At 39.8% G+C, this 24,800-nt stretch overlaps 1 protein-coding gene across 14 annotated transcripts in view; it reads left to right on the top strand.

The window, feature by feature from the left end:
• The window catches only part of MCF2L2 (MCF.2 cell line derived transforming sequence-like 2), a 210,608-nt gene that overhangs the window by 161,113 nt on the left and 24,695 nt on the right, over nucleotides 1-24,800 (top strand). For 8 of the 14 annotated variants that reach the window (XM_031451998.2, XM_031451989.2, XM_031451983.2 and 5 more), the window contains 7 exons: nucleotides 3,160-3,252; nucleotides 3,915-4,007; nucleotides 7,554-7,625; nucleotides 9,774-9,899; nucleotides 21,188-21,403; nucleotides 22,579-22,671; nucleotides 22,844-22,922. In XM_031451998.2, coding sequence (XP_031307858.1) covers nucleotides 3,160-3,252; nucleotides 3,915-4,007; nucleotides 7,554-7,625; nucleotides 9,774-9,899; nucleotides 21,188-21,403; nucleotides 22,579-22,671; nucleotides 22,844-22,922 — 772 coding nt within the window. Of the gene's footprint in view, nucleotides 1-3,159; nucleotides 3,253-3,914; nucleotides 4,008-7,553; nucleotides 7,626-9,773; nucleotides 9,900-13,032; nucleotides 13,159-21,187; nucleotides 21,404-22,578; nucleotides 22,672-22,843; nucleotides 22,923-24,800 lie in introns of those variants that run through there. The other 6 variants (XM_031452036.2, XM_031452021.2, XM_031452010.2 and 3 more) reach the window with 3 other exon arrangements.

Below are 24,800 nucleotides of genomic sequence, written 5' to 3'. Positions count from 1 at the left end.
TGCTTGGAAGGCCCCTGCCATAGCACTGTCTAGGCTTTCCATCACAGCCTCACCATAGGTTTTCCATCCAGTGCCAGAATTCAAGATACATAAAAAAACCATTTTGTATTCAATCTGATTAATTTCCTTTTGAATTACCTTTATAGCATTATTAGTGTTTTATACTATTTTGCACTTTTGTTCTCATCAAACCACCATTGTGAAATCTAGTTGCAGAGTTTAGAAATATTTCACAACTGCTTATGTCATTATTGCAAAGACTTATAAAAATTGTTGGATGAGAAAAAGACCAGATTCCTGTGGGAAAAAATGGATATCATCACATTAAAAACTGTCCAAGTATGAGAAAATTGTTAGAGAATTACTAACTAAACATTTTCTTAGAAGAATTCCTCTCCTAAATTTTTACAAAGCTTTTTGTAGTCCCTCATGTTGGGAGAAACCTTAGAAAGCATTAATCTAGGCCACAAACTCTGCATATAATCCTATATGATTTATGATATTGGAGGCAAAATACAGATAATAAATTTTTATCAAGCACAAAGCTATTCCTCTGGGACAAATGGGGTAATTAAAAAACCACAATTACTTAATCTTTGAGAATCCTTGAGGGAACTGGCCACTGTTGTGCAAAGACCTGTATTTGTTAGCCAATAAGGCAGGCCCATAACCCACTATTTACTATGGCAGTTTATCTCTTCTCAGTAATATTTGCAGATTTCCACTTATCTTGGAAATGAATTTTGAAATATTGTTCTGGCTGAGTGTTTTAATCAGACTTAATAGCCCTTAGTATACAGGAAGATTCTGTCCCAGAGACCAAGCTCTATGTAGAATAATGTTTGTCAGTAGTTAACTTTGAGTTCCATTTGCTCTGAGATCTCACATAGTACAATGGAAAAAGCATTGGAGTGAGACTCAGAAAACTTATCTGAGTTGAGCTGCTTGCTATCAGCATGATCTCAAGTAAGTCACTCAAACCCCCGGAGTCTCACTCTCCTACACCATATAACAAGCTTCGTAATATCGGTATGTCAAGTTATGTGGAAACCAAGTAAAATAATGCATGCGGAAGGGCTCTACAAGGTAAAAAGTGCTTTGACAATAGCTACCACTTGTCGTGTACTCTGCCTGTATCAGGTACTCTGCATTTGTTGAGAGGTTTCTGTATATCATCTCATTTAATCTCACAACAATCAAAGGAGTTCACTGCTGTTGTGAGCCCACTTAACAAGTGAGAAACTGAAGTGTAGGAAGGTTAAGTAACTGACCTCAGACCAGATAGCTTGTAACTAACAAAGCCAAGAACTGAACCTGGGCCATCCACCACCAGAGCCTACAGGCTTCCTAATCCATAAGCAATCGTGTCTCCCTATGTGAATATGAGTTTTGGGGTAGCAATTTTTTAGCCTCTTGATATATTCTATAAAGAGGTAAGGGGAATTGGGCACTTGCATATTCTGCTAGTTAGTACACATGCTCTCTCTAAGGAATTTTGGACTGAAGAACAAATTTAGGTCAATAGTTATGTTTCAGTACTTGAAGGCCTGTGACATTCTGTGTTGCTCAAAGTGCAGGCACAGGACCAAGGGGTGAAGTTTTCAGGAACACAGGTAACAGCTCAGCATCCTCCAAGAACCAGGTCCCTTTCTGTTACTGGGAGAGTTTGGGGATGTCTCCCTGGGTGGAAGGCTGGATCTCCAAAGTCTCCTCCAGCTTCTGAGAATCTTCTGGTGGTGAGTGTTGAAAGCAGTGAAACCTTGAATCCTTTTTGGAGCTAAAGGTCAATGTCTTTGTGCTCAGACAGACAAAGGGTGGATGAGACGCCTTAACCAATTTGTAGTGTTTTATAAGTCTGGACTTCAGGATGGCAGGAGTGTTACCCATGTCTAGGCCTCTATGCTCTGGGAGCCATTGAATTTAACAAATGTCCTCAACACAGTGGCTGGCACATCAAAGGCACTCAACAGATAGCTCTAGAGTGAATGAATAATGAAGGCATTATTGCTAAGCTCTGAATTATTATTCTAGTTTCTTAACCAGTCTGAACAACACTTCTCAAGGGCCAGCTGCCTCTATAAATGTATTTGTGTGTGTGTGTGTGTGTAATTTTTTCTGGAGAGAATAGCAAAGGACAGGGTTGCTGTAGTTCTTATAGTAAAGTGAAATGACCACTTACAATCCATCAGGAGAAGGGAAGAGCTACAGAAACAGAAATAATTCACCACAGTAATATATTTAGAAGAAAAATAGGAATAGTTGAAGCTGTAAGGGAGAAAATAACCCAATTCCACATGAAAGACATCAAGAGTGGCCTGAGCAGGAGGATAGGGACACAGAAATTCATAAGGAGGGGGCCACGTGGTCATCTCCACCAGAGCAGCCCGGGCTCTGTGGCAAGCACACCCACGTGGACCAGGTTCTCCTGATGGAGTGGATGAAACATGGCAAACTGACTCCGTAGGCTTGGGATGGACTTTCTGTCTGGGATATTGGCAGACATGTGCCCACTTCTCATGGCCTTTGATATAGTGAGAATATGGGTCACACAGCACGTGGAGCCCCGCTTGATCTCTAGCACTGAGATCATCGTGTAGATTTCCTGCCTCAGGGTCTTTTGCTGCAGGGTTGCCTGAACCACTTAGGTTTGTGTCCAAACTGCCACATTTTCCTTCTGGGTGTTTCTACCTTTTGGTCATTTCTTAGGTTTTTGTTTTTGTGTTTTTAGGGTTGGCATCATAATAATTGTAATATGGAGCGAGTGGGGAGAGAGAAAGAAGGAGCCATCAGCTACCAGCATTTTTATTGCCTGTTTTATTATTCAGTGCAGAGCTATTTGGGGGAGATATTGGTGTCCCAAATAAAGAGCCGAGGAGAAAGGATAAAGATAAAAATTGACTCCTGTTCATGAATTTACTTATTTACCAGTGTCCTATAGCTGCTCTCACAGTACTCTGTTCAGATCTGTGTAGTTTGTAACCCTCTGTTTACCTCCTCATCACACACTCACTCCAACATAAGATTATTTATTGTGTATCCCCAGTTCCTTACATGTTGAAGATACTCAGGCCCACTGAATGAATGAATGAACTATATTATCCTGTCCACTGACTGAAAAAATGCTACCTGATTAATTTGTTCTAACTTTTTCTCACCCAGAAAGAAGATCTTCAAATATATTTTAAATACCATAAGAATCTGCCCCGAGCCAGGGCAATCTGGCAAGAATGTCAAGACTGCACCTACTTTGGGGTAATGTTGAGGTTCTAAGGTCTCCCACAAATTGTTTTCCCTTGACAATGTGTGCATCCAATTTTTAAAGAAATCGAAAGTATGAATTAGGCAGAGGAATCTGACATTGAGATTTAAGCTTATTAAAAGTCTCTCCTATGTTGACATTACACACTGGGAGTTTCAATGCTGCCCCGAGTCTCTGTGGGACAGCCCTGTGAGGAGCAGCTGTAGGCTGGTGAGAAAACCAGGATCCTCTTCTAGGATGGATTTTGCAAGTGGAACTAAGTCCAAAGGGTCACACTTTGGGACTCCCTGGAATGATATCAATAAGCCATCATGTACCCTTGAATAGACTCCATCACCCTTAAGCCCCAATTCGAAGACAGGCTGCCTTGTTTTCAGAAGGGTTTGAAATGCCCCTCCTAGGGGATTTGCTTTCTAAAAGAAATAAATGGTCTGGCATCCCTAATTGCCTATAAAAATATTAGCCAAGCACAACCCCTTTCCCCTTTCTCTCATTTTACACACTGTTCCTGAGGGACTGAACAGCCAATCATATTACAGAACTGGTTGACACAGCTGCTCCTCCTGTCCACAAAAAGCCCATTTCACCACTGTGTTTAAATGCTGCCACTTTTGTTCTGTGTGTGTGTTAAGTTGTTTCTGTGTGCCTTTTCAAGGTATGCCAGCGTCAACTGGGTCACACGCTCCCTCTTTTTAAGTACCTGAGAGGACCAAGCCAGAGACTTATAAAGTACCAAATGCTGCTGAAGGTAAGTTGATGAGATGTGCTTCCCGTGCCTGCTCTTTTCCTTAGACATGTAGAATTGTGGCTTTGCCTTCCAAAGGTGAAAATATGTCTATCTTTCAGGCTTTTCCTGTCCCCAGGTCTAAATCAGCCTCCTCAGTGAGGAGTAAGAACAAAGAATCATAGGGACCTGGGAACGAGGCTAGTCTAACTTGCAGCCAGGGCATGAATCTCTAACAGGAGGCGGGCTTAGGGGAGCAGAGGTCCTTGGGAGCAGAGTGGGGACCTGGGAAGTCACCACACTGCAGGCAACTGCGAGGGTGGCAGCCAGGCCTCCACTCTCAGTGAGGCATCGACAGGTAAGAGATTGTCTGCTCCATTCTACCCAGGAAAGAGCTATGATTGCCCCCCACAGCCACTATTGTAAGTGCATGTTGACAGTCAAAGGGAGAGGGCAAAACCAGGTTCTTCTCCACTTTTGCGTTATGTACCTTCACTCTCAAACTGAGGATCTTTCTCAATAGCAATATAGCAGAATGAATTTTGCTCTGCTGAACCCCTAGGTGGTTCTTTCTTACTCTGACACCATCACACCTGCCAGAGAGCAGTCCCAGCCTACACACACACACACACACACACACACACACACACACACGCACACACGCACACACGACAGGTGGCTTTGTCAAGGCTGTGTCCCCACCTCATGTGTGAGCAGAGGGAAAGTTCTGGGCGGTTTCTCCACGGTCTGTTTTGAATTAAGTTTTACAAGCAGCTCTTGCCCACTGGCTACTACCTCTTAATTAAAAAAAAAAAAAAAAAAAAAAAGAGCCCCTGCTGTTTACTGGGTACCTTCCGCCGTGTCTTTCTTACTTAATCCCCACCATCAGACGTGCCAAAGGCTCTGGAGGTGGAGAAACTGAGGCTCGGGGAGGTGAAGCCGAACGCCCAACCGTCTGCCCTCAGCACGCGGGACCCTCTCGGCGTCGCACCCGCAGCCCCAGCTCGGCAGCACCGGCCCTGCCGCCCCCACTTGCGGGATGACGGGTCCTCTTGGCCTTGGTTTTCTCAAGCGTAAGGTGAGGATGCGAGAAGCTCCTCCGTAGGACTCCTGGGAGGAGCCGGTGAGCGACGCACGTGGAGACGAAACAGAGAAGCTTCCGAACCAACCGTGCGGCTGTTGTTTTACACACGGGACGGCGCACCAGCGCGGGGAGGAGGGTGGTGACCCTCCGCTTCCCTCCATGGGTGGCACCTGTCAGCATGTTTTGGCACCGCGTTCACTTAGGACCTCATGTCCCTCTGACGGCCCCGTGTTTACTGTCATCAGAACTTTGTATGTCCTTCCCCTGGGTGCAGTGGGATGGAGCAGAGCTCAGTGGGGGTCTTCACCCCCTGGGCCTGGGTGCACCCGGTACCGAAGGCTCGGGCTTTCCCACAGAAGTGATGCTGACGCAGTAGGTACGTCCGTGCCTTACGTAGAGGGCTGTAGGGCATAGTGATTGGAAACACAGACTCAGGAGTTAGACATCCTGGGTGTGGACCCGGGCTCTGACGCTTCCAGCTGGCTGCCTGAACTCAGGCAAATTGCTTAACCCCTCTCTGCCTCAGGTTCCTCACCTGTAACAGGAAGGTAGTAATAATACTCTCCTGGTGTGCTTTTTGGGAGCATTAAATGAGGTCACATGTGTTAAAAATACTTAGAAGGTTTGGTTGGCTTCATTTCACTGAGGAAACTAGACAGAATCACTGTAAACTATTCTTTGGGGGTCTGTAGGAAACCATGGGAGACTACTCAAAACAGATTAGTTTTTCCCATTGTTAAGCTCACTTTGTTTCTGGAAAAACAAGTTTGAACCATTGGCATGCTTGTGGAGAGAGGAAGAATTTGGTAATTTTCTCTGCCCTGAGGGACAGAGCTCATTCTGCAGTGAGAGAGCCTGAATGTTGGACCAATTGCCCCGTGCCTTAGAGTGGATCGCAGGATCCTGGGGTGGGAAAGCTTTTCTAGGTTTAAGAGAAAGGGAAAGGAATGATAGATTATACCATTAAAAACAGACACATGAAAAATTGGGGGAAATGTATTAGTAAGATATGTGACAAATGTCAGCATGCTTAATAATAGGCATTTAGAAATTAATAATGAAAAACAAAAAGGTGATATCTATGAAATGTTTAATATCTTTTCTGAGATATTATGAAAATTAACAGTCATGGCAAAGAGTACATAGTGTGCATAATGTCTAATGAGTCAAGGCAAGTTGATTAAACAATATTAGTATATTACTTGTCAGCATACATTAGAAATAGTTGCAGTAAAAGACAACAACTTGCTTTCATTGGCTCATACTTTCTGTCTAACAAGCTAAGCCATGTATGGAAACTATCAAATTTAATGTAGAGAACTTTTCTTGCCTGGATTTTGTTTAATATAAACATGGTTTGCAAAATGGTACATTTGTTTACAGTAAGTTTTGCTTATTGTAAGAAGACTGGTCTAGAATAAGTCATCATGCTGATTTCCTGTTTAGTCCAACTCATGTCATAAATAGATCACTGTTTTTAAAAAGAATTAATAGGAACAGGTTGGTAAAAGGTGTAAACTTTCATCTATAAGATGAATAAGGGTCTAAGAATCTAATGTAAAAAATGATGATTATAATTGATGACTATTATATAATTGAAATTTGCTAAGAGAGTAGTGCTTAAATGTTCTTATCAAAAAAAAAAAGTCTGAAGTGGTGGCTGTGTTAATTAACTAGATAGGGTGAGTCCTTTCACAATGTATACATGTATCAAATCACTACAATACACACTATAAACACCTAAAATTTTATGTCAGTTATACCTCAATAAAGCTGAAATAAAAACAAAATTAATAAAAAGATGAACAAAGGACATAGGCAGTTTACAAAAGAGTAAATGCTAATAGCAAATGTTTTTTGAGAGTTCTATCTCACTAGTTATTTGAGAAATCCAAATTAAAATAGCAGTAAGGCAGAATTGCTCTGTTTATTCAACTGACAAAACCTTTTTATTAAATGGTAGTACTCTATGTAGGCTAGAGATTAGTGAAACAAGCTTTCATATGTGGCTGGTGGTGACACAGTCCTTCTTAAATAACTTGGAAATATGTATCACAGCTCTTAACATTAACAATCGTACTTCTAGGAATTTATCCTTAAGAAAAATGTATAAAAATTATTGTAATAATAGTAAAATTGTTGAACCTAAATGTTTAACAGTAGGGGGGATTAATCAATCATGATTTATCTATAGGATGCCACACTCTGCCGCAATTTAAATCTATCTTTTAAAAAATGTAATTTCATGATAAAATGTTGATGATATGTTGTTGAGAAAAGCAGACTACACAGTAGTGTGTCCAATATGATTCTATGTTTGTGGAAAGAACTCTGTGCTGAATATACCATTTGTTCTTTCCCTCTTGTGAAAGACATATTTATATACATCTTCAGTTAGTTTAGTGTTGGCTGCAGATTGTTTGCACAGTAGCTTAAGTTGACATTCTACTTTTTGATTTTTCAATAAAACTTTTGGGTTAATGCAGGATCTGCTGGATTTTGAGTCTCCTGAGGATTTGGAGATGGACCCACGTGACCTAGAAGGAAGTTCAGTTAAGGTACTGGATATTAAATACTGTTTTATGTACTAACTGCTAATGGTATTTGTCTATGGGTGAGAGGACTTATGGCAATCTTGTTTTCTTTGTTTATGATCTTTGTCTGAATTTTCTAAAATAGTATATATCCTATAATTCATAGTCAAGAAAAAAACAAAAACTTAAAGGCAATTTCAAAGTGGGGATTTGTAATAAAAGTGGTAATATATTTTCTTCCTTCCACATAAAAATGTTTTACAGGAATACAAAATTAAGTGAAGCTATAAAATGCATGCATAAAAGACTGAAAGTAAATATATAAAAATTTCTACTGTGGTTTTTCTGCATGGTAGGATTATAATGATTTATATTTACTTCTTTGTATTTCTTAGTATATCCAACCTATATACATGATGCTCTGTTCCCCTCCAAGTGTGTGTGTGTGAATTCTAAGACAGCTAAACTTTCCTTGGAAGAATTGCTGGCCACACCATATTGGGAAGAAATTTGTGGCTGGAAGTGGGCTGTTTTTAATTTTCTATTATAATATTCTGATTTTCACAAGAAAAACTTGAGGTATGTGTCTCAAGGAGCAGTCATTTGCATACCGGCTCAGAATGTGTGGTGGGGATGCCTTGAAATTATAAGAAGCTCAAGGCACAGGTAATAACTTTATAGCCTGGAGCAAGTGGAGCTAGCCTGAGGGGTTTAATAATGTTTCTAAGAATTTTTCTGAGCCCTGTATCACACAGTTTAAAACTAGCCACCTGCTGGGTTTGTAGGAGGAAGGTTAGTGGGAAGGAGAAGGATCAGGAACAGTTGAGTCTCTAAAAGGAAGGGTTTCAAGTGTTTGGTAAAGAGGAAGATGTCTGGTGTAAGAACTTTTAATCCTTTATTGACATTACAATAAACTCAGGTGACAGCCTATTGTCTTTCACCAGGACCTGAAGCATATTTACCATGAGTGAGAAGGTAAGAATCCATGTCAGATGGTTTAGTGGAAGCAGCACGCTCTGCTCCGTTCATCAGCCCGGTCACTCATGACCCAAAGATGCTAATCTTCAGTGTTTAAGTAGAGATTAAGAAAATACACAACCCTCTGCTTACATCTTGCTGTAGAGGACAAGAAGACGTGGGGCTATCCTGGGGAGGGCAGCAAAGGGCTCTCTGTTCCTTGTTGTAGAAGTTGATGGGTTAAAAAACAAGGGGACAAAACCAAAATCTTTTTGTTTGCATTTACCAGATAATAGATAAATATGCTATGTAGATAGCAGTGGAATAAAATACAGAAACCCTAAAAGCAAAAGACTTTCGAGCTGAAACAACCATCCCTATCATGTCCTAAGTGTCACAGTAGTAATAACTGGAACGTTGGGCCCCTGAATTAGCCATCACTGCTTTTTCCACTTAACGCTGGGTCTTTATGCTGTCTGAGAGGTGCAGACCACATTGGGTTACCTCTTTGGCATCTTTAATGAGGACAGAACATGGGGAGGCCTGGAGGAGAAGAGGAAGGAGAAAGCGCAGAGCTAGGGGAGATTCTATGAGGCCAGTGCCACCATGATGGTGTTTACATGTAAATCATGAGTATACCTCCAGTTGGCAGCCCACTCTTTGCCTCTATAGCTTACAAATATCCTCCTCTGGGGGATGGTTTTAAGTATAATTTTACCCATGGGAATAAGACTGCCACATGAAATATAGGAATATAATACTCAGACTATACTTTTCAACAGGCCCCAGGGACAGGCAAGTAAAAGGGAGAGCAGCCTATTTAAAGGGCTGGGTTTTTCATGCTTTAAAAAAGCTCATGGTGTTTCTTTTCCCTTTTTTTAAAAATATATTTTTATTGAAATATGGTTAGTTTAAGGATGTTTCTTATAGAGCTGGAATGTAATGTCCAAGGTTTCATGAACTTCTTTCTTCACTAGTTCAATGTGTAGAAGGTGCAGTGAATGATTTTGCTTGTATATCTATATATCATGTAGTTAAACCAGCAAATACCCTTAGTCACCATTCTCTGGGAGCAGGGAAACAGGTTGATGTAGCCACCTTCTCAGTCACTTCATGCTGGCTGAATCCATGGCTCCTTATCTCTGTCCTGTTTTCCTTCTTCCCTTGGTAGATGGTTTACCTTTTGATTTCCAACAAGGCATTTGGTTTCCACAGAATGGACCAAAGAGGACCAAGGAGTCAGCCTTTTCAGCTGAACTACAACAAGCTTTGGCCATGTTGGAGGATTTGATCAAGTCCTGTGAATTGGCCGTGGACCTGGCAGCTGTCACCGGATGTCCGGTATGTTTCATAGCAGGTGTTGGAATGTTGCAACAGAAGGCAGGCACAGTCTTACAAAGGTAGGAGATGCTGTAGAAATGTTAGAGAAATGATCATAGGCAAGGAATTTGACTCTGGGCAAAGTAGCCTAAATCCATCAGCAAACCCATGCTATGAGATTCCAAGCAGCACCTCAGTGTTTTTAGGAATCTGGAGTTGTGTTCCTTGGGGTCCTAAACATTGAAAGTAACCCACACTCCACAAGAAGCAGGAACTCAGGAGCCAGAACATACAGGGGCAGGGAAAGTACTGACGGAATAGTTTATTTTCTCACTTGTGGCACCATGAGAAGATTAAAAGATCTTCCTTCCTTTTCTTTTAAGTCCAGCTTTATTAAGGTATAATTAACAAATAAAATGGTAAGATACATAAAGTGTACAACATGATTATTTGATGTACATATATATTATGAAAGGATTCTCCCTGAGTTAATTTAATATATACATTTCCTCATATATTTACTATTTTTTAATTGGTCAAAACATTTAAATTCTAATCTCTTGGCGAATTTCAATTATCAACTATAGTCACCGTGTTATATATGAGATCCTCAGATCCAATTCATCTTTTTTTTTGCTTTTGTTTATTTTTATTCCTTTTGACAACAATCTTCTTTTTAATTCAATTAGCTATTGACATAAAATAAACAGCAAGGATATTGTACTTTATCAATATATCTATAAAAGAGCTTCCTTCTTGACTCATATTTTCTCCGTGAAAATTGCTTTGAAAAATGGGCCCTAAGTGAAAGCCTAGTACCATTTCACATCACAGATCCCAGAAGAGACCCAACAAACACACTAGGTACATCCCTTAATCCAAGTGCTTAAGGAGAAATACCAAAAGAGGGAGTGCTGGAGGGTTGAGCCTTCTCAACTCTGGCATCAGGCTTAACTCTGAGTAGACCAGACCCAGGCATTTCAGGCAAATCATCCTCAATCACTGCAGGACCTCCTGGGACTGGGACGTAACTGATCCAGATGGTTTTCACTGTGATGTACTCTGGATTTTGACTCAGGTGTATTTTCCATCATTGTCATGATAAATTACCCCAAACTTTGTGGGGCTTAAAATAGTACAAACTTACTATCTTACAGTTCCCGGAGTCAGAAGTACAACACAGTCTCACCAGGATAAAATCAAAGTGTCTGCCTTCCTTTTTGGAGGCTTTAGGAGAGAATCTCGTTTTCCAGTTTACAAAGGCCGCCCACATTCCTTGGCTCAAGGCCTCTTGCTCCATCTTCAAAGCCAGCTACGGTGGGTTGAGCTCTTCTCAGTAGGATCACTCAGACATTCACTTCTGCTTCTCTTCCACTTTTAAGGACTCACCCAGTTAATCCATGATAATCTCCCCATCTTGAAGTCAGCTGAATAACAATCTTAATTCATTTGTTATATAATTTGACATAGTCTCGGGTTCTAGGGATTAAGACCTGGACTTCTTTGGGAGGCTATTATTCTGTCTGCCACACAGGGATCAAGCATTCAGAGAATTACCTTTCACATGGATACTTTTCTTCTCTTTTTTTCCTTTTCCCCTGGTTTTAACATACTGTTTATTGACATCTGGGTAGATGAAATGACCTTCCTTTTCTTTCCTTGTCAGAAATCAAACCATGCAGATTAATTAGGGGGAAAAAAACAAAACAAAACTGTGATCTTTTTATTTCCCTCCCTCTTGGTATTTCTCTGGCCAGTGTCTCAGAAACAGCCCCATAATGTTTGCTGAGATCTGAGCAGCAATGCTGTTGCTGTCCCCTGGGACTCCAGAATGCTCTCTGCTTACTACAGATGCATGATTTAAGAGGTATTCATGAACCACAGTGAGTGTGGGACAGAGGATTATTTTCTTGATGGTAATTGTTTCCTTCTTTGTCTAAGGAAAGTCAAGAGAGCAATTTGTTTAATCATTTGGGAGATCTTTCTGTTTTTCTTTTTATCTTTGAATACATGTCAGCCACCCCTACTAGATATCCATTTCCCTGAACCAAAAGATTGTCCTGGAAACTGTACACAGGGCAGGAAACTCCTAGCTATTGTTCTGAGTGTAAGAAACATTGGAGGAGGAAGTCATGAGAAGAGAATGATCAAATTTGAGTAAATAGCATTCTAATTTCATTCCAAGCTGGCTTTCATGCAAATAAGTTTATAGAATTCTAGAGATTTTTTTTTTACACCACATGCAAAGAACTTTTTTTTCCCTATGTATCCTCAGAATTGTACCTTTGACATACGCTTTATGGTTTCTTTTTCACTAAGACTTTAACTAGCTTTACTCCTAATACATTAGCTAATTTATCCTATTGAATCATGGAAGAGCAGGCATTAGACTTTTCAACTTTCTGATTCAGGAACTTTTCCATGGAAAAAAGAGTTAACTCACCCCAAATCACTCAGTCATTAGCGAGGACTACATTTTGGATCTCTACCCCCTGTCCAGGGTGACATCCTCTTAACATATTCTTCATCTCGGTCTGTTTCAAGTTTACTAACAACTCGACTACTATCAACTCAGATATCATGATTCTGAGATTCTTTGTATCAGCTTTGTAGAACTGGATCACAAGGTGTTTACAATCACACGTCATAAGTAGGGATGAATCCAGAACTTAACCTCTTAGCTTCTCTACTTGACATCCAGTGTTGGCCTGGTTTTGTAAAGGAGATGAATTGAACTTGATGGGATGAAGTCATTATTAAAACAACTAGAAAAATGCCCTTCTGATATTTATATTTTCTCCCTGTTGTGTACATTCAGTTAGTTCTTGGTTTAATTTAATCATGGGAAACTTAAAATTTTTTAAGAAAGTTTGTTTTGTGGAACACTGAGATGTAATTTCCCTCTCTTAAAAAAAAGAAAAGTTTCCTCCCTGTTCAATACAATGCATAAAACAGATGCATTTAGAATTCTTTTAAATCTTGACTTGCCAGGAACAAGTTCCAAGAATGAATAGTAAAAGTTGAATGAAATATTTTTATTTTATGAAATAAATGTATATTATTCAGTAAAGGAATTCTTTTTATTGCAAGTTTATTGTGGGCTAAGGTCAAATATTTTATTTTCTATTTTATTTCCCACTTTCCTTGACTGCAGAGATAAGGCTGAGCAAATAACCTTGACTCACTGGAATTACCTTGTGCTTCTTTCACACTTACACCACCTATGTCAAGGGGATTGTGAGGAGTAAATAAGGATTAAGTCACAATTAAGGCACCTAGCACCATGCCTGGCACCAGGTAGATGCTCATTAAATGACCCAGATTTGGCTACTTAACCAGGTGGGAAAGGAAGGAACCCCTTTGCTTCTGGCCATTGTAATCATGGGCCCCTCTGTCCCACAGCTTCTGCCTTTCATTTCTGGACTAAGCTTTGTGCTAATTCATTTATACAGATGTTTCCTGCCTCTTTGTGCAAGAAGCATACAGCCCTGTCCCTTTAGTTATCATTGCCAGGAAGGGACACCTGGGCACCCAGAAGAGGTCTCCTTCTAGAGGCCATCTCCCCTGCATTCACTCTCAGCCAGATTCTTCATTTGGTTGATATCATTACATTTGAAATTCTTACCTCAGAGCGCTTACCTACAAAACATCCACACATGAAAATGGTAGCATTTACTAGATTATTTCACCATCATTTCCCACGTGGAAGAGACCATCTGACATTTCCTTTGCTTATTTGTTTTGGGCAGTGCTATATCTCTGAGCTCACACCCATCAGATTCATCAACACACCAAAGTGATGGCCACACTATTACATCACTAGTGGAAAAACTGGTTGGGGATATATTCATTTCCTAGACCTGCCATAACAAAGCATTACAAACAGGGTAGCTAAAAACCACAGAAACTTATTCTTTCACAGTTCTGGAGGCAAGAAATCCAAAATCAAGACGTTGGCAGGCCCATGCTCTCTCTGAAGGCTCTAGGAAAGAATCTTCCTTACTTCTCTCCTGGCTTCTAGAGGTTGCCAGCAGTGCTTGGCATTCATGGCTTATAGCTCCATCACTCCAATTTCTGCCTGTCTTCATGACTGTCTTCTTAATGTGTTTGTCTCTAGGTCTCTGTTTTCTCTTCATATAAGGACACCAGTCATTGAATTAGGACCCATACAATCCAATAGGATCTCATTTTAACCTAATTACATCTGCAAAGAGACTATTTCCAAATAAGGTCACATTCTGAGGTCCTGGGTAGACAAGAATTCTTTGAAAATGCTTTTCAACCCAGTTCAGGGTCATCACTGAATTAGCTTCCTCACGGTTCTGAGTATTTAGCTTAATGTCCTCCTCCCTACCCACCCCCCCCCCACACACACACTCACTAAATGCCAATAGGTGATTAAATACTTTCTAGGGCACAAGTATCTGCAAGAGGTTGTACATGTGGTCTCTGGACTTGGGACCAACTACAATCTGATTGGAAAGAAAGAATACATGTGGTTGCAAAATGGCCAAAGTTCATCCTTTGTCCTTGTCAGAGCAATCCCCTCTCCCTCTTCCCTTTGGAGGTGAAGTGGCCTCCACACAGGCATGTATCCTGGATCATGGTAACATACATGCACCTGTCCTTCATCAGTACTGTGCAGGCCATGTGCCCTCAGCCACCACAGGATGGGCCTCGAGTATTGAGATGTTGGATCTCATCACAAGCCTGGTCCTGGGCAAGTTTATGCAAGGTGACCTGGGTGATATGCAGCCCATCTGTTCAACTCAGAAGACCCAGCAATTTTCTTCAGTGACCTCCAGTGATGACAGGCTTACTAGAAAAGGCAACCACATAGCCTCAGAAGGAATCAGAACAGTGGCAGGACCAGGCTCATGGATGTGGGAACTAGACAATTCCAGAATCCACAGCAACTCTGGGGCCTTGGCCTGGGGAGGAGTTGGGGTTCTCCCCTGTGTGCTCTGCCTACTAGTGCAGGTGTGTCCTCTTCCCTCACTGCCCATTGACTGCTTCTTTCCCCCATCGGAGTCTTTTCCTCTTCCTCATAGCTCCTGGTGACTCACGCTCTTCATTGCTCTGCTTGTTTATCCCTTATTCTACCTCTTGCCCTGTCGTAAAGGATCTCACAGCTACAACTCCTGCTGCTTTCTGTTTCCTCCTCTGTTCTCCTCAGTTCAGACAGGGATCAGAGTGGACTCCCAGCACATCTTGTTTACACCAGGCCTCTGTGTTCAGGGGCTGGCACATCTCTTCACATCCTTTGGTCGATTGCTTACCAAGGTTCAAATGGCTGTGGCTGTGGGAGGCGTGAGAAGTGCAGAGATTATATATATGCACCCAATATAGGAGCACCTAAGTACATAAAATAATTACTAACAAAGATAAAGGGGGATATTGATGGGAATACAATCATAGTTGGAGATTTTAACACCTCACTAACATCACTAGACAGACCTTCCAGACAGAAAATAAATAAGACAACAGAAATATTAAATAATACAGTAGAAAAATTAGATTTGGTGGATATTTTCAGAGCATTACACCCCCAAAACATAGGATATACATTCTTTTCAAGTGCACATGGAACATTTTCCAGGATTGATCATGTACTTGGGCACAAAAGAAACCTCAACAATTTTAAGAAGATAGAAATTATCTCAATCATCTTTACTGACCACAGTGCCATGAAACTAGAAATCAACAACAGAGAAACAAAGGAGAAAAAAGGAAAGCATGGAGATTAAACTATATGCTATTAAAAAACCAATGGGTCAACGAGGAAATCAAAGCTGAAATTAAAAAACACCTTGAGACAAATGAAAATAAAAGCACAACCACACAAAATTTATGGGACATAGCAAAGGCAGTGCTAATAGGGAAGTTTATAGCGATACAGGCCTTCCTCAAAAAAGAACAATCTCAAATAAACCATTTAACCCACCAGCTAAGGGAACTAGAAGAAGAAGAACAAAAAACCCCAAAAGGCAGCAGAAGGAAGGAAATTATATAGATTAGGGAGGAATTAAATAAAATAGAGATTTAAAAAAAAAACCATAGAAAAAATCAATCAAACCAAAAGCTGGTTTTTTGAAAAAGTAAATAAAATCGACAAACCTCTGGCCAAACTCACAAAGAAGAAAAAAGAGAGAGCACAAATTAGCAAAATAAGAAAGGAAAATGGAGAAATTACAACAAATAAAATAGAAATACAGAATATCATATGAGAATATTATGAAAAACTATATGGAACCAAACTGGATAACCTAGAGGAGATGGACAAGTTTCTGGAAACATACTGTCCACCAAGACTGAATCAAGAAGAAACTGACCACTTGAACAAACCGATCACTAGAAATGAAATCGAAATAGCAATAAAAAACCTCTCTACAAATAAAAGTCCAGGACCGGACAGCTTCACTGGGGAATTCTACCAAACATACAAAGAAGAACTCATACCAGTCCTTCTCAAACTCTTCCAGAAGATTGAAAAGGAGGGAATGCTCCCAAACTCATTCTATGAAGCCACCATCACCCTGATACCAAAACCAGGCAAAGACACTACAAAAAAAGAGAATTATAGGCCAATATCACTGATGAACCTAGACGCCAAAATCCTTACCAAAATATTAGCAAATAGAATCCAACAACACATAAAAAAGATACATCATGACCAAGGGGGATTCATCCCAGGGACACAAGGGTGGTTCGACATACACAAATCAATCAATGTGAAGGTACATCACATCAACAAGAGAAAGGACAAAAACCACGTGATCATCTCAATAGATGCAGAAAAAGCATTTGATAAAATTCAACACCCATTTATGATAAAAACTCTCACCAAAGTGGGTATAGAGGGAACATATCTCAACATAATAAAAGCTATATATGACAAACCTACAGCCAGCATAGTACTCAACGGTGAAAAACTGAAAAGTTTCCCACTAAAATCTGGGACAAGACAAGGATGCCCACTATCACCACTCCTATTCAACATAGTCTTGGAAGTCCTAGCCACAGCAATCAGACAAGAGAGAGAAATAAAAGGGATCCAAATTGGAAAAGAAGAGGTAAAAGTGTCACTATATGCCGATGACATGTTACTATATATAGAAAACCCTAAAAGGTCCACACAAAAACTATTAGAACTAATTGAAGAATTCAGCAAGGTAGCAGGTTACAAGATTAACATTCAAATATCAGTTGCATTTCTTTACACTAACGATGAATCAACAGAAAAAGAAAGTAAAGAAACAATCCCCTTTAAAATAGCACCCAAAGTAATAAAATACTTAGGAATAAATCTAACCAAGGAGGTAAAAGAATTATACACAGAAAACTATAAACCATCGATAAAGGAAACTAAAGAAGACTTTAAAAATGGAAAGCTATCCCATGCTCTTGGATTGGAATAATCAATATTGTTAAAATGGTCACACTGCCCAAGACAATCTATGGATTTAATGCAATCCTTATCAAATTACCCAGGACGTATTTCACAGAACTAGAACAAATCATAATAAAATTTCTGTGGAACCACAAAAGACCTAGAATTGCCAAAGCATTACTGAAGAGAAAGAAAGAGGCTGGAGGAATAACTTTCCCAGACTTCAGACAATACTATAGAGCTACAGTCATCAAGACAGCATGGTATTGGTACAAAAACAGATATATAGACCAATGGAACAGAATAGAGAGCCCAGAAATGAACCCACAAACTTTTGGTCAACTAATCTTCGACAAAGGAGGCAAGAATATACAATGGAATAAAGAGTCTCTTCAGCAAATGGTGTTGGGAAAACTGGACAGGAGCATGTAAAACACTGAAGCTGGAACACTCCCTTACACCATACACAAAAATCAACTCAAAATGGATTAAAGACTTAAACATAAGACAAGATACAATAAACCTCCTAGAGGAAAATACAGGCAAAACATTATCTGACATACATCTCAAAAATGTTCTCCTAGAACAGTCTACTCAAGCAATAGAAATAAAAGCAAGAATAAACAAATGGGACCTAATGAAACTTACAAGCTTCTGCACAGCAAAGGAAACCATAAGTAAAACAAAAAGACAATGTACGGAATGGGAAAAAATTTTTGCAAATGAAACTGACAAAGGCTTGATCTCCAGAATATATAAGCAGCTCATACAATTTAATAAGAAAAAATAAACAACCTAATCCAAAAATGGGCAGAAGACCTAAACAAGCAATTCTCCAAGGAAGACATACAAATGATCAATAGGCACATGAAAAAATGCTCAATATCACTAATCAGAGAAATGCAAATCAAAACTACAATGAGATATCACCTCACACCAGTCAGAATGGCCATCATTCAAAAATCCACAAATGACAAATGCTGGAGAGACTGTGGAGAAAGGAGAACCCTCCTTCACTGCTGGTGGGAATGCAGTTTGGTGCAGCCACTGTGGAAAACAGTATGGAGATTCCTCAAAAGACTAGGAATAGACTTACCATATGACCCAGGAACTCCGCTTCTGGGCTTATATCCAGAAGGAACCCTACTTCAGGATGACACCTGCACCCCAATGTTCATAGCAGCACTATTTACAATAGTGAAGACATGGAAACAGCCTAAATGTCCATCAACGGATGACTAGATAAAGAAGAGGTGGTACATTTATACAGTGGAATACTATTCAGCCATAAAAACCGACAACATAACGCCATTTGCAGCAACACGGATGCTCCTAGAGAATGTCATTCTAAGTGAAGTAAGCCAGAAAGAGAAAGAAAAATACCATATGAGATCGCTCATGTGTGGAATCTAAAAATAAACAAACAAACAAAGCATAAATACAAAAGAGAAATAGACTCACAGACATAGAATACAAACTTGTGGTTGCCAAGGGGTTGGGGGTGGGAAGAGATAGACTGGGATTTCAAAATTGTAGAATAGATAAACAAGATTATACTGTATATATAGCACAGGGAAATATATACAAGATCTTATGGTAGCTCACAGAGAAAAAAAGTGACAATGAATATATATATGTTCATGTATAACTGAAAAATTGTACTCTACACTGGAATTTGACACAACACTGTAAAATGATTATAAATCAATAAAAAATGTTAAAAGAAAAAAAAAAGCAGTGCAGAGATTGCAAAGGACAAGAACATTGCTGCCTAAGGGTGTCTCTTCAGCAGGGCTGTGGACGAGTCTGTTTCCTCTGCAGCCCATGGCCTGGGCAGACACCTTAACCAACATTAACCAGCCCTCTGCAGGCCATCGGAGAGGGTACACCTGAACTTGTTCCCCGCTCCCTATCCTTCTGGCCTCTTTTAGAGTTGCTTTTAACGGCTATGCTATGAAGTGATGCCTCCACAGCTACCAGATGTGTTAGAAACACCTTTACCTAAAATCCATTCATCTGTCCTGGGATGTGGTTGAGGGTGGGCTCAGTATTTGACTCAGTGACCCTTTATGAGGACCCAAGGGAGAAATTGCTCACGTCTTACTTGCAGGATTGCTGTGTTTTTCCTGAACAACTGGTTTAAGTATGTCTTTGGACATGATGAGTCATATAACTCACCATGTTTCCCTCTGTACTGCCTGCTAGAAGGTCAAAGGCTTGTCTACAGCAAGTTTCCATGGCTTTATTGTATGGATTTTATGTACAATCTCTTCAACCTACTTTATTTTTAATCTTTACATTTTCTTTACCCTAATTCCTAAGTTATTTTCTAACTGCCTATAATGTGTATATTTTTACAAGATGTATCTAATTTTTGAAGCGAAGTGGAATGTAAGTACACTTTTAAATAGAAACTACCGATAACACTTGTTCCGGGGCAAATATTAAGCACCTACTCTTGCCAGTTGCCTTGACTAAAATGTATTCACTGCAAATATATGTCTGTACAGTACAAACTGAATGGGTTTAAAGGAGAAAGCAGGGCTTTCTCACCTCACTGAGGCTGAGGTGGTTACATCTGAGTCGCTTCTGGAAGGAAATGGATAGAGTGGAAAACTTCTCACAGACCTACCGCCCACCTGTCTTGGAGTCTGACCCAGCTGATCCTGTACAACCTGGAACAGGAGTGTCGTGCTTTTAGAGAGAAGGGCCTTGTGATGGGGTCTCTTTATTCCTCAATAGGGGTTTCATCTACCACAGTGACACATGTAAATTTTATAAAGCGAAAAGAGAAAAATAGCACTGAAAGTATGCCACAAGCACCATAGAAATGACTACGGTTTGTTGCTCTTGAAGTTTTTGTTTTAGAATTTCAGAAATATGGTCAACTGCTTTAGAAAAAAGATATTCACAGTTTGATAGAAATAATAAATTATAAAAATGCCTAATTACATAATGTACATGTCTAAATATTAACTATCAGAAATTGTAGGGATTTATCTCAGCTAGATGTAAATCAGGGAAATTTCTCTGTCCTGGTCCTGTTCAAATAGTTCTTCCTTTTGGAGTTTTGATTCAGGGAAATAAATTCTTGATTATTTACTATAAGTGATATAATTTTTGAAAAATACCAAATGAAACCACATCCCTAGCTCATCTCACTAGACAACTTTTAGAGCTCAGAGAGGGCAGGGTCACCTCATTTGGACTTTCAACCAGACATATGAGAAAGGCAGGCTTGATGGAAGAGGGAGAGGCATCATATGTGTGCCCTAGAGCCAAAGAGACTAGGCAAAAAAAAAAAAAGTCTTCTAAAATTATCTTTGCACTGTTCGCTCACTGTGAAAAACACAGAGTTGAATGTAATGACCGTTTCCATTACAATGTTACAAAGATGATGTCATCCTAAGCTTTCTCCTTTCAGAACAAATCTCATGTTCCCAGGTTCTCACATACCTGAAGCAGATGTTAGGATACGGACAGAAGACATGGATTACCAACGATCCATAATGCAGCAAAAAGATTCTGTCTCCCCTGAACATAATTATATTAATTTCCTGCCCTTTTAACATAGTGTCTTGTATCAAAAACAAAGAAGAGGAAATAGAATTCGGCTAGCTAAAATTAGTTACAGTACAAAAATATCAGAGTACCAATATCTTTAGTTCAAGTATTTCTAACATGCTTTATGTTTATTACCTTCTACAGCTAGACTATTTCCTTATATAACTGAATGTTGCCAGGCTCAGTGAAACTCACAAAACTAGTTTTGATTTGTGACAGAGTAGCCTGAGTGGCATTTTTAAGACTGTAAACTTCAAAGAAGCATGCTTTGTCATTTAAAAACAGACCCCTAAGCGTTCTTTTCCTGTCAAGTAATTTAACAGCCTCTTTGTGTATGTGTCTGCATTTCCCAAAGGACGATATTGGAAAATTGGGGAAGCTGTTGATGCATGGCTCTTTCAACGTCTGGACCATTCAGAAGGATCGTTACAAGATGAAAGACTTAATTCGATTTAAGCCCAGCCAGAGGCAAATCTATTTGTTTGAAAGGGGCATAGTGTTCTGTAAGATACGAATGGAGCCCAGTGACCAGGGTCTATCTCCTCACTACAGCTTTAAGAAGTCTATCAAGGTAAAGGGGTCCTTCTGCACCCAGGAGTCAGCACAACCCTATGGAGACAAATGACCTTATTATACAGATAGGGAACTGAAGCTTAGAGAGGTGAGGTTAACTTGCCAAATGTCACACAACAGAGTGAGAATCCACGCTCAGGACTGTCTGACTCCAGAGTCGGGGCTTGTAATCAGTCGCCAGCCAGGGCCAGAGCTGGCACACAGGTGCCTTTGTGCTGGGTAGAGAAAAGGGTCCCTAGGGCAGCCTGTCTGGACAAAGTAATTAAAAAGCACCCTCTTTCCTCCAGGCAGAAGAGGGAAGGACTTGGTGATTAGAGCATGGGCTGAATTTCCTCTTTGACTTGCCCTTCTCAAGCACGCACCCTTTGCATACAAGTGTAGACAGCATCCTGACCCTGGGGGTCTAGGAACCCATGTCCACACCAAGCAGTATCACGGGCCTGTATAGGAAATATTTCATAGCTAGCTATCACACACACACACACACACACATTTGTGCTCTTCTGATTAGAAGTGTTAATTCATTCATAGTAATTTTGCTTATTTCTGTTTCTTAATGGATACTAATTCAGTTACTATTATGTAGAGATTTGTGAAATACTCAGATATTAAAGGAGTGGTGATCTTTTGCTTAAAGGTTGAAGGTTGCAGCTCTGTATGTGGAAAGATACAGTCTGTGTTGTCCTTTGAACAAGAGAAGACAGATAACATTGTACCAGATTGCTTTATGCTCCTTAAGGCCATTAACAGAGGATAGCGCAACACTTGGAAGGAAGATGGAAGAAGAGGGCTACCAAGGGTAGAAAGGGTTAGAGTGGCTGATGTGGAGGATTTTAAAATCAAAAGAGGATCATATTGTCGCGCTCTTTCTCTCTCTCTCTCTCTTTCTCTCTTTCTCTCTCTCTTGCCTTCTGAGATGGCTCGCACTCTGTCTGTGGAGTGTGTATCTACTTTTACTTTAAATTAACACCCCACACCTCTTGGCTTCTTTCCCGCTTGCCTTTTGAGATGGCCCACATTCTGCCTATGGGATATGTATCTCCTAAGCCCCTTTCCCTTCTGAGTGAGACGGACCCCAATCTGTCTGTAGAGTATGTATCTCTCTAAATAAACTTGCTTTCACTTAAAAAAAAAGAGGATGATATAAAATTTTTTCTTCTTTCTTTACAATAGTTGATGACACTTTCAATTCGCCAACTTGGAAGGAGGAGCAACAGAAAGTTTGAAATCGCCCACCAAAATGGACTTGAGAAATACATCTTGCAGGTAAAATTCATGCCTTCCCCCATAGGTGTCTTCTACTCTTTCCCTGTCATGTTCCATGACTCGACAAGTGTTTCCTAACTCATTCCAAAAGGCGCTCAGAGAATGAAAGTCCTTTCCAATTAATATTCCAGGTGATCTGATACTCACAGTATTCTCTTATCTGTAATTGCAGGCAGCTTCAAAAGAAATCAGAGATTGTTGGTTTTCAGAAATAAGTAAATTATTGATGGAACAACAAAACAATATTAAAGGTAGGGTTACCCCTGCTAACTTTAGTCTGGAGAGTTATACTGATTCCAGCTTTGTAGTGGGAATATTGTTAAAGAAAATGATTTGCCTGGAAAATAACTGTGGGCACATGTTCATAGTACCTGGAAGCACCTGTGCTTGCTTTAGATTGTGTGGGGGTTTTTGTGGTTGTGTGTATGTGTGTCCCTTTTAGTTGTTTCCCCCTCCACACACCTAATTGCTAAGATCAACTTTCTCAATCTAAAATCCCAAAGCCACCCAAGAAAATAGGCTGTTAATAGAGATTTAAATGACTGATGTAACTTTTAGAAGCTGCACTACTTTTTTAAGCTTGAGGCACAATTAATATACCATAAAATTCACTCTTAAAGTGTACAGTTCTTTGGGTTTTAGTCTAGTTCACAAGGATGTGCAACCATCACCACTGTCTAATTCCAGAACATACTCATTACCCACCCCCACAAAACCCCTGTGCCCGTCAGCAATCATTCCCCATCTTCTCCCCTGACTCCAGCCCCTGCCAAACTGCTTTCTGTCTCTATGGATTTTCTTATTTTGGACATTTTGTATAAATGGAATCATATAAAATGTGAGACTTTCTGTCTAGTTGTCTTTCACTCAGCATGATTTTTTTTTCAGTGTTCATCTGTGTTGTAGCATGTATCAGTAGTTCATTCCTTTCCATGGCTGAATAATAGTGCATTGTATGGATATACCACATTCGTTTATCCATTCTTCAGCTGATACACAGTTGGGTTGTTTCCACTTTGGAGATATTGTGAATAATGCTGCTGTGGAAACTGGTGTACAAGTTTTTCTGTGAACCTGTGTTTCCAATTCTCTGGCATAAACGGTAGATAGATGGATAGATAGATAGATAGATAGGATTACTGAGCCATATGGTAACTTTATATTCTATATTAACTTTCTGAGGAATCTCCAAAGCCATAGCACCATTTCTTGTTTGCATCAGCAACAAGTTGTTAATAGTTCCATTTTCTTCTCTTCCTCACTGACGCTTGTTATTATCCTTTTTTTTAAATCATTATTATAGCTATCTTAGTGTTTGTGAAGTGGTAGCTCATTGTGGTTTTGATTTGCATTTCCAAAATGCTATTGATTTTGAACATCTTTTCATGTGTTTATTGGCCATTTGTATATTTTCTCTGAAGAGATGTCTAACTCCTTGCCCATTTTTAATTAGGTTATTTTTCTTTTTCTGGTTGAGTTATAAAAATTATTTATACATTCTAGATACTAGACTCTTATCAGATGTATGATTTGCAAATATTTTTCCCGTTCTGTGGGTTGTCTTTTTTCACTTTCTTGATGATATATCTTTTGAAGCATAGAAGTTTTTAATATTTATGATTTTATCTATTTTTTCTTTGTTGTTTGTGTTTTGGCATCATATCTAAGAAACCATTGCCTAATCCAAGCTCAAAAAATTTACACGTGTGCTTTCTTCTAAGAATTTAGTTTTAACCTTTACATTTAGGCCTTTGATACATTCTGAGTTAATTTTTGTACATGGTATGGATTAGAGGTAAATTCACTCTTTAACATGTGGCTATCCTGTTGTCCTTGAAACATTTGTTGTAAAGACTATTCTTTCCCCTACTGAATGGTCTTGGCACAAGTGACATAACAATGTTTGTTTTCTTCCAAAATTGGTATGTTGAAACTCTATGCACCCCTCCAATGTAATGGAATTAGGAAGTGAAACCTTTGGGAGCTAGTGAGGAGTAGATGAGGTCATGAGGGTGGAGCCCTCATTAATGGGATTAGTGCCCTTGTAAATGCCACACAGCTTGCTTCCTCTCTCTGCTCTCTGGTATGTGAGGACACAATGAGAAGTCAACAACCTGCAGCCCAGAGGA

This window comes from Camelus dromedarius, chromosome 2 (genome assembly GCF_036321535.1).
Source record: "Camelus dromedarius isolate mCamDro1 chromosome 2, mCamDro1.pat, whole genome shotgun sequence".
NCBI lineage: Eukaryota > Metazoa > Chordata > Mammalia > Artiodactyla > Camelidae > Camelus > Camelus dromedarius.
Note: the sequence above shows the minus strand (reverse complement) of the source record. Positions and strands in the feature narration are given on the sequence as shown.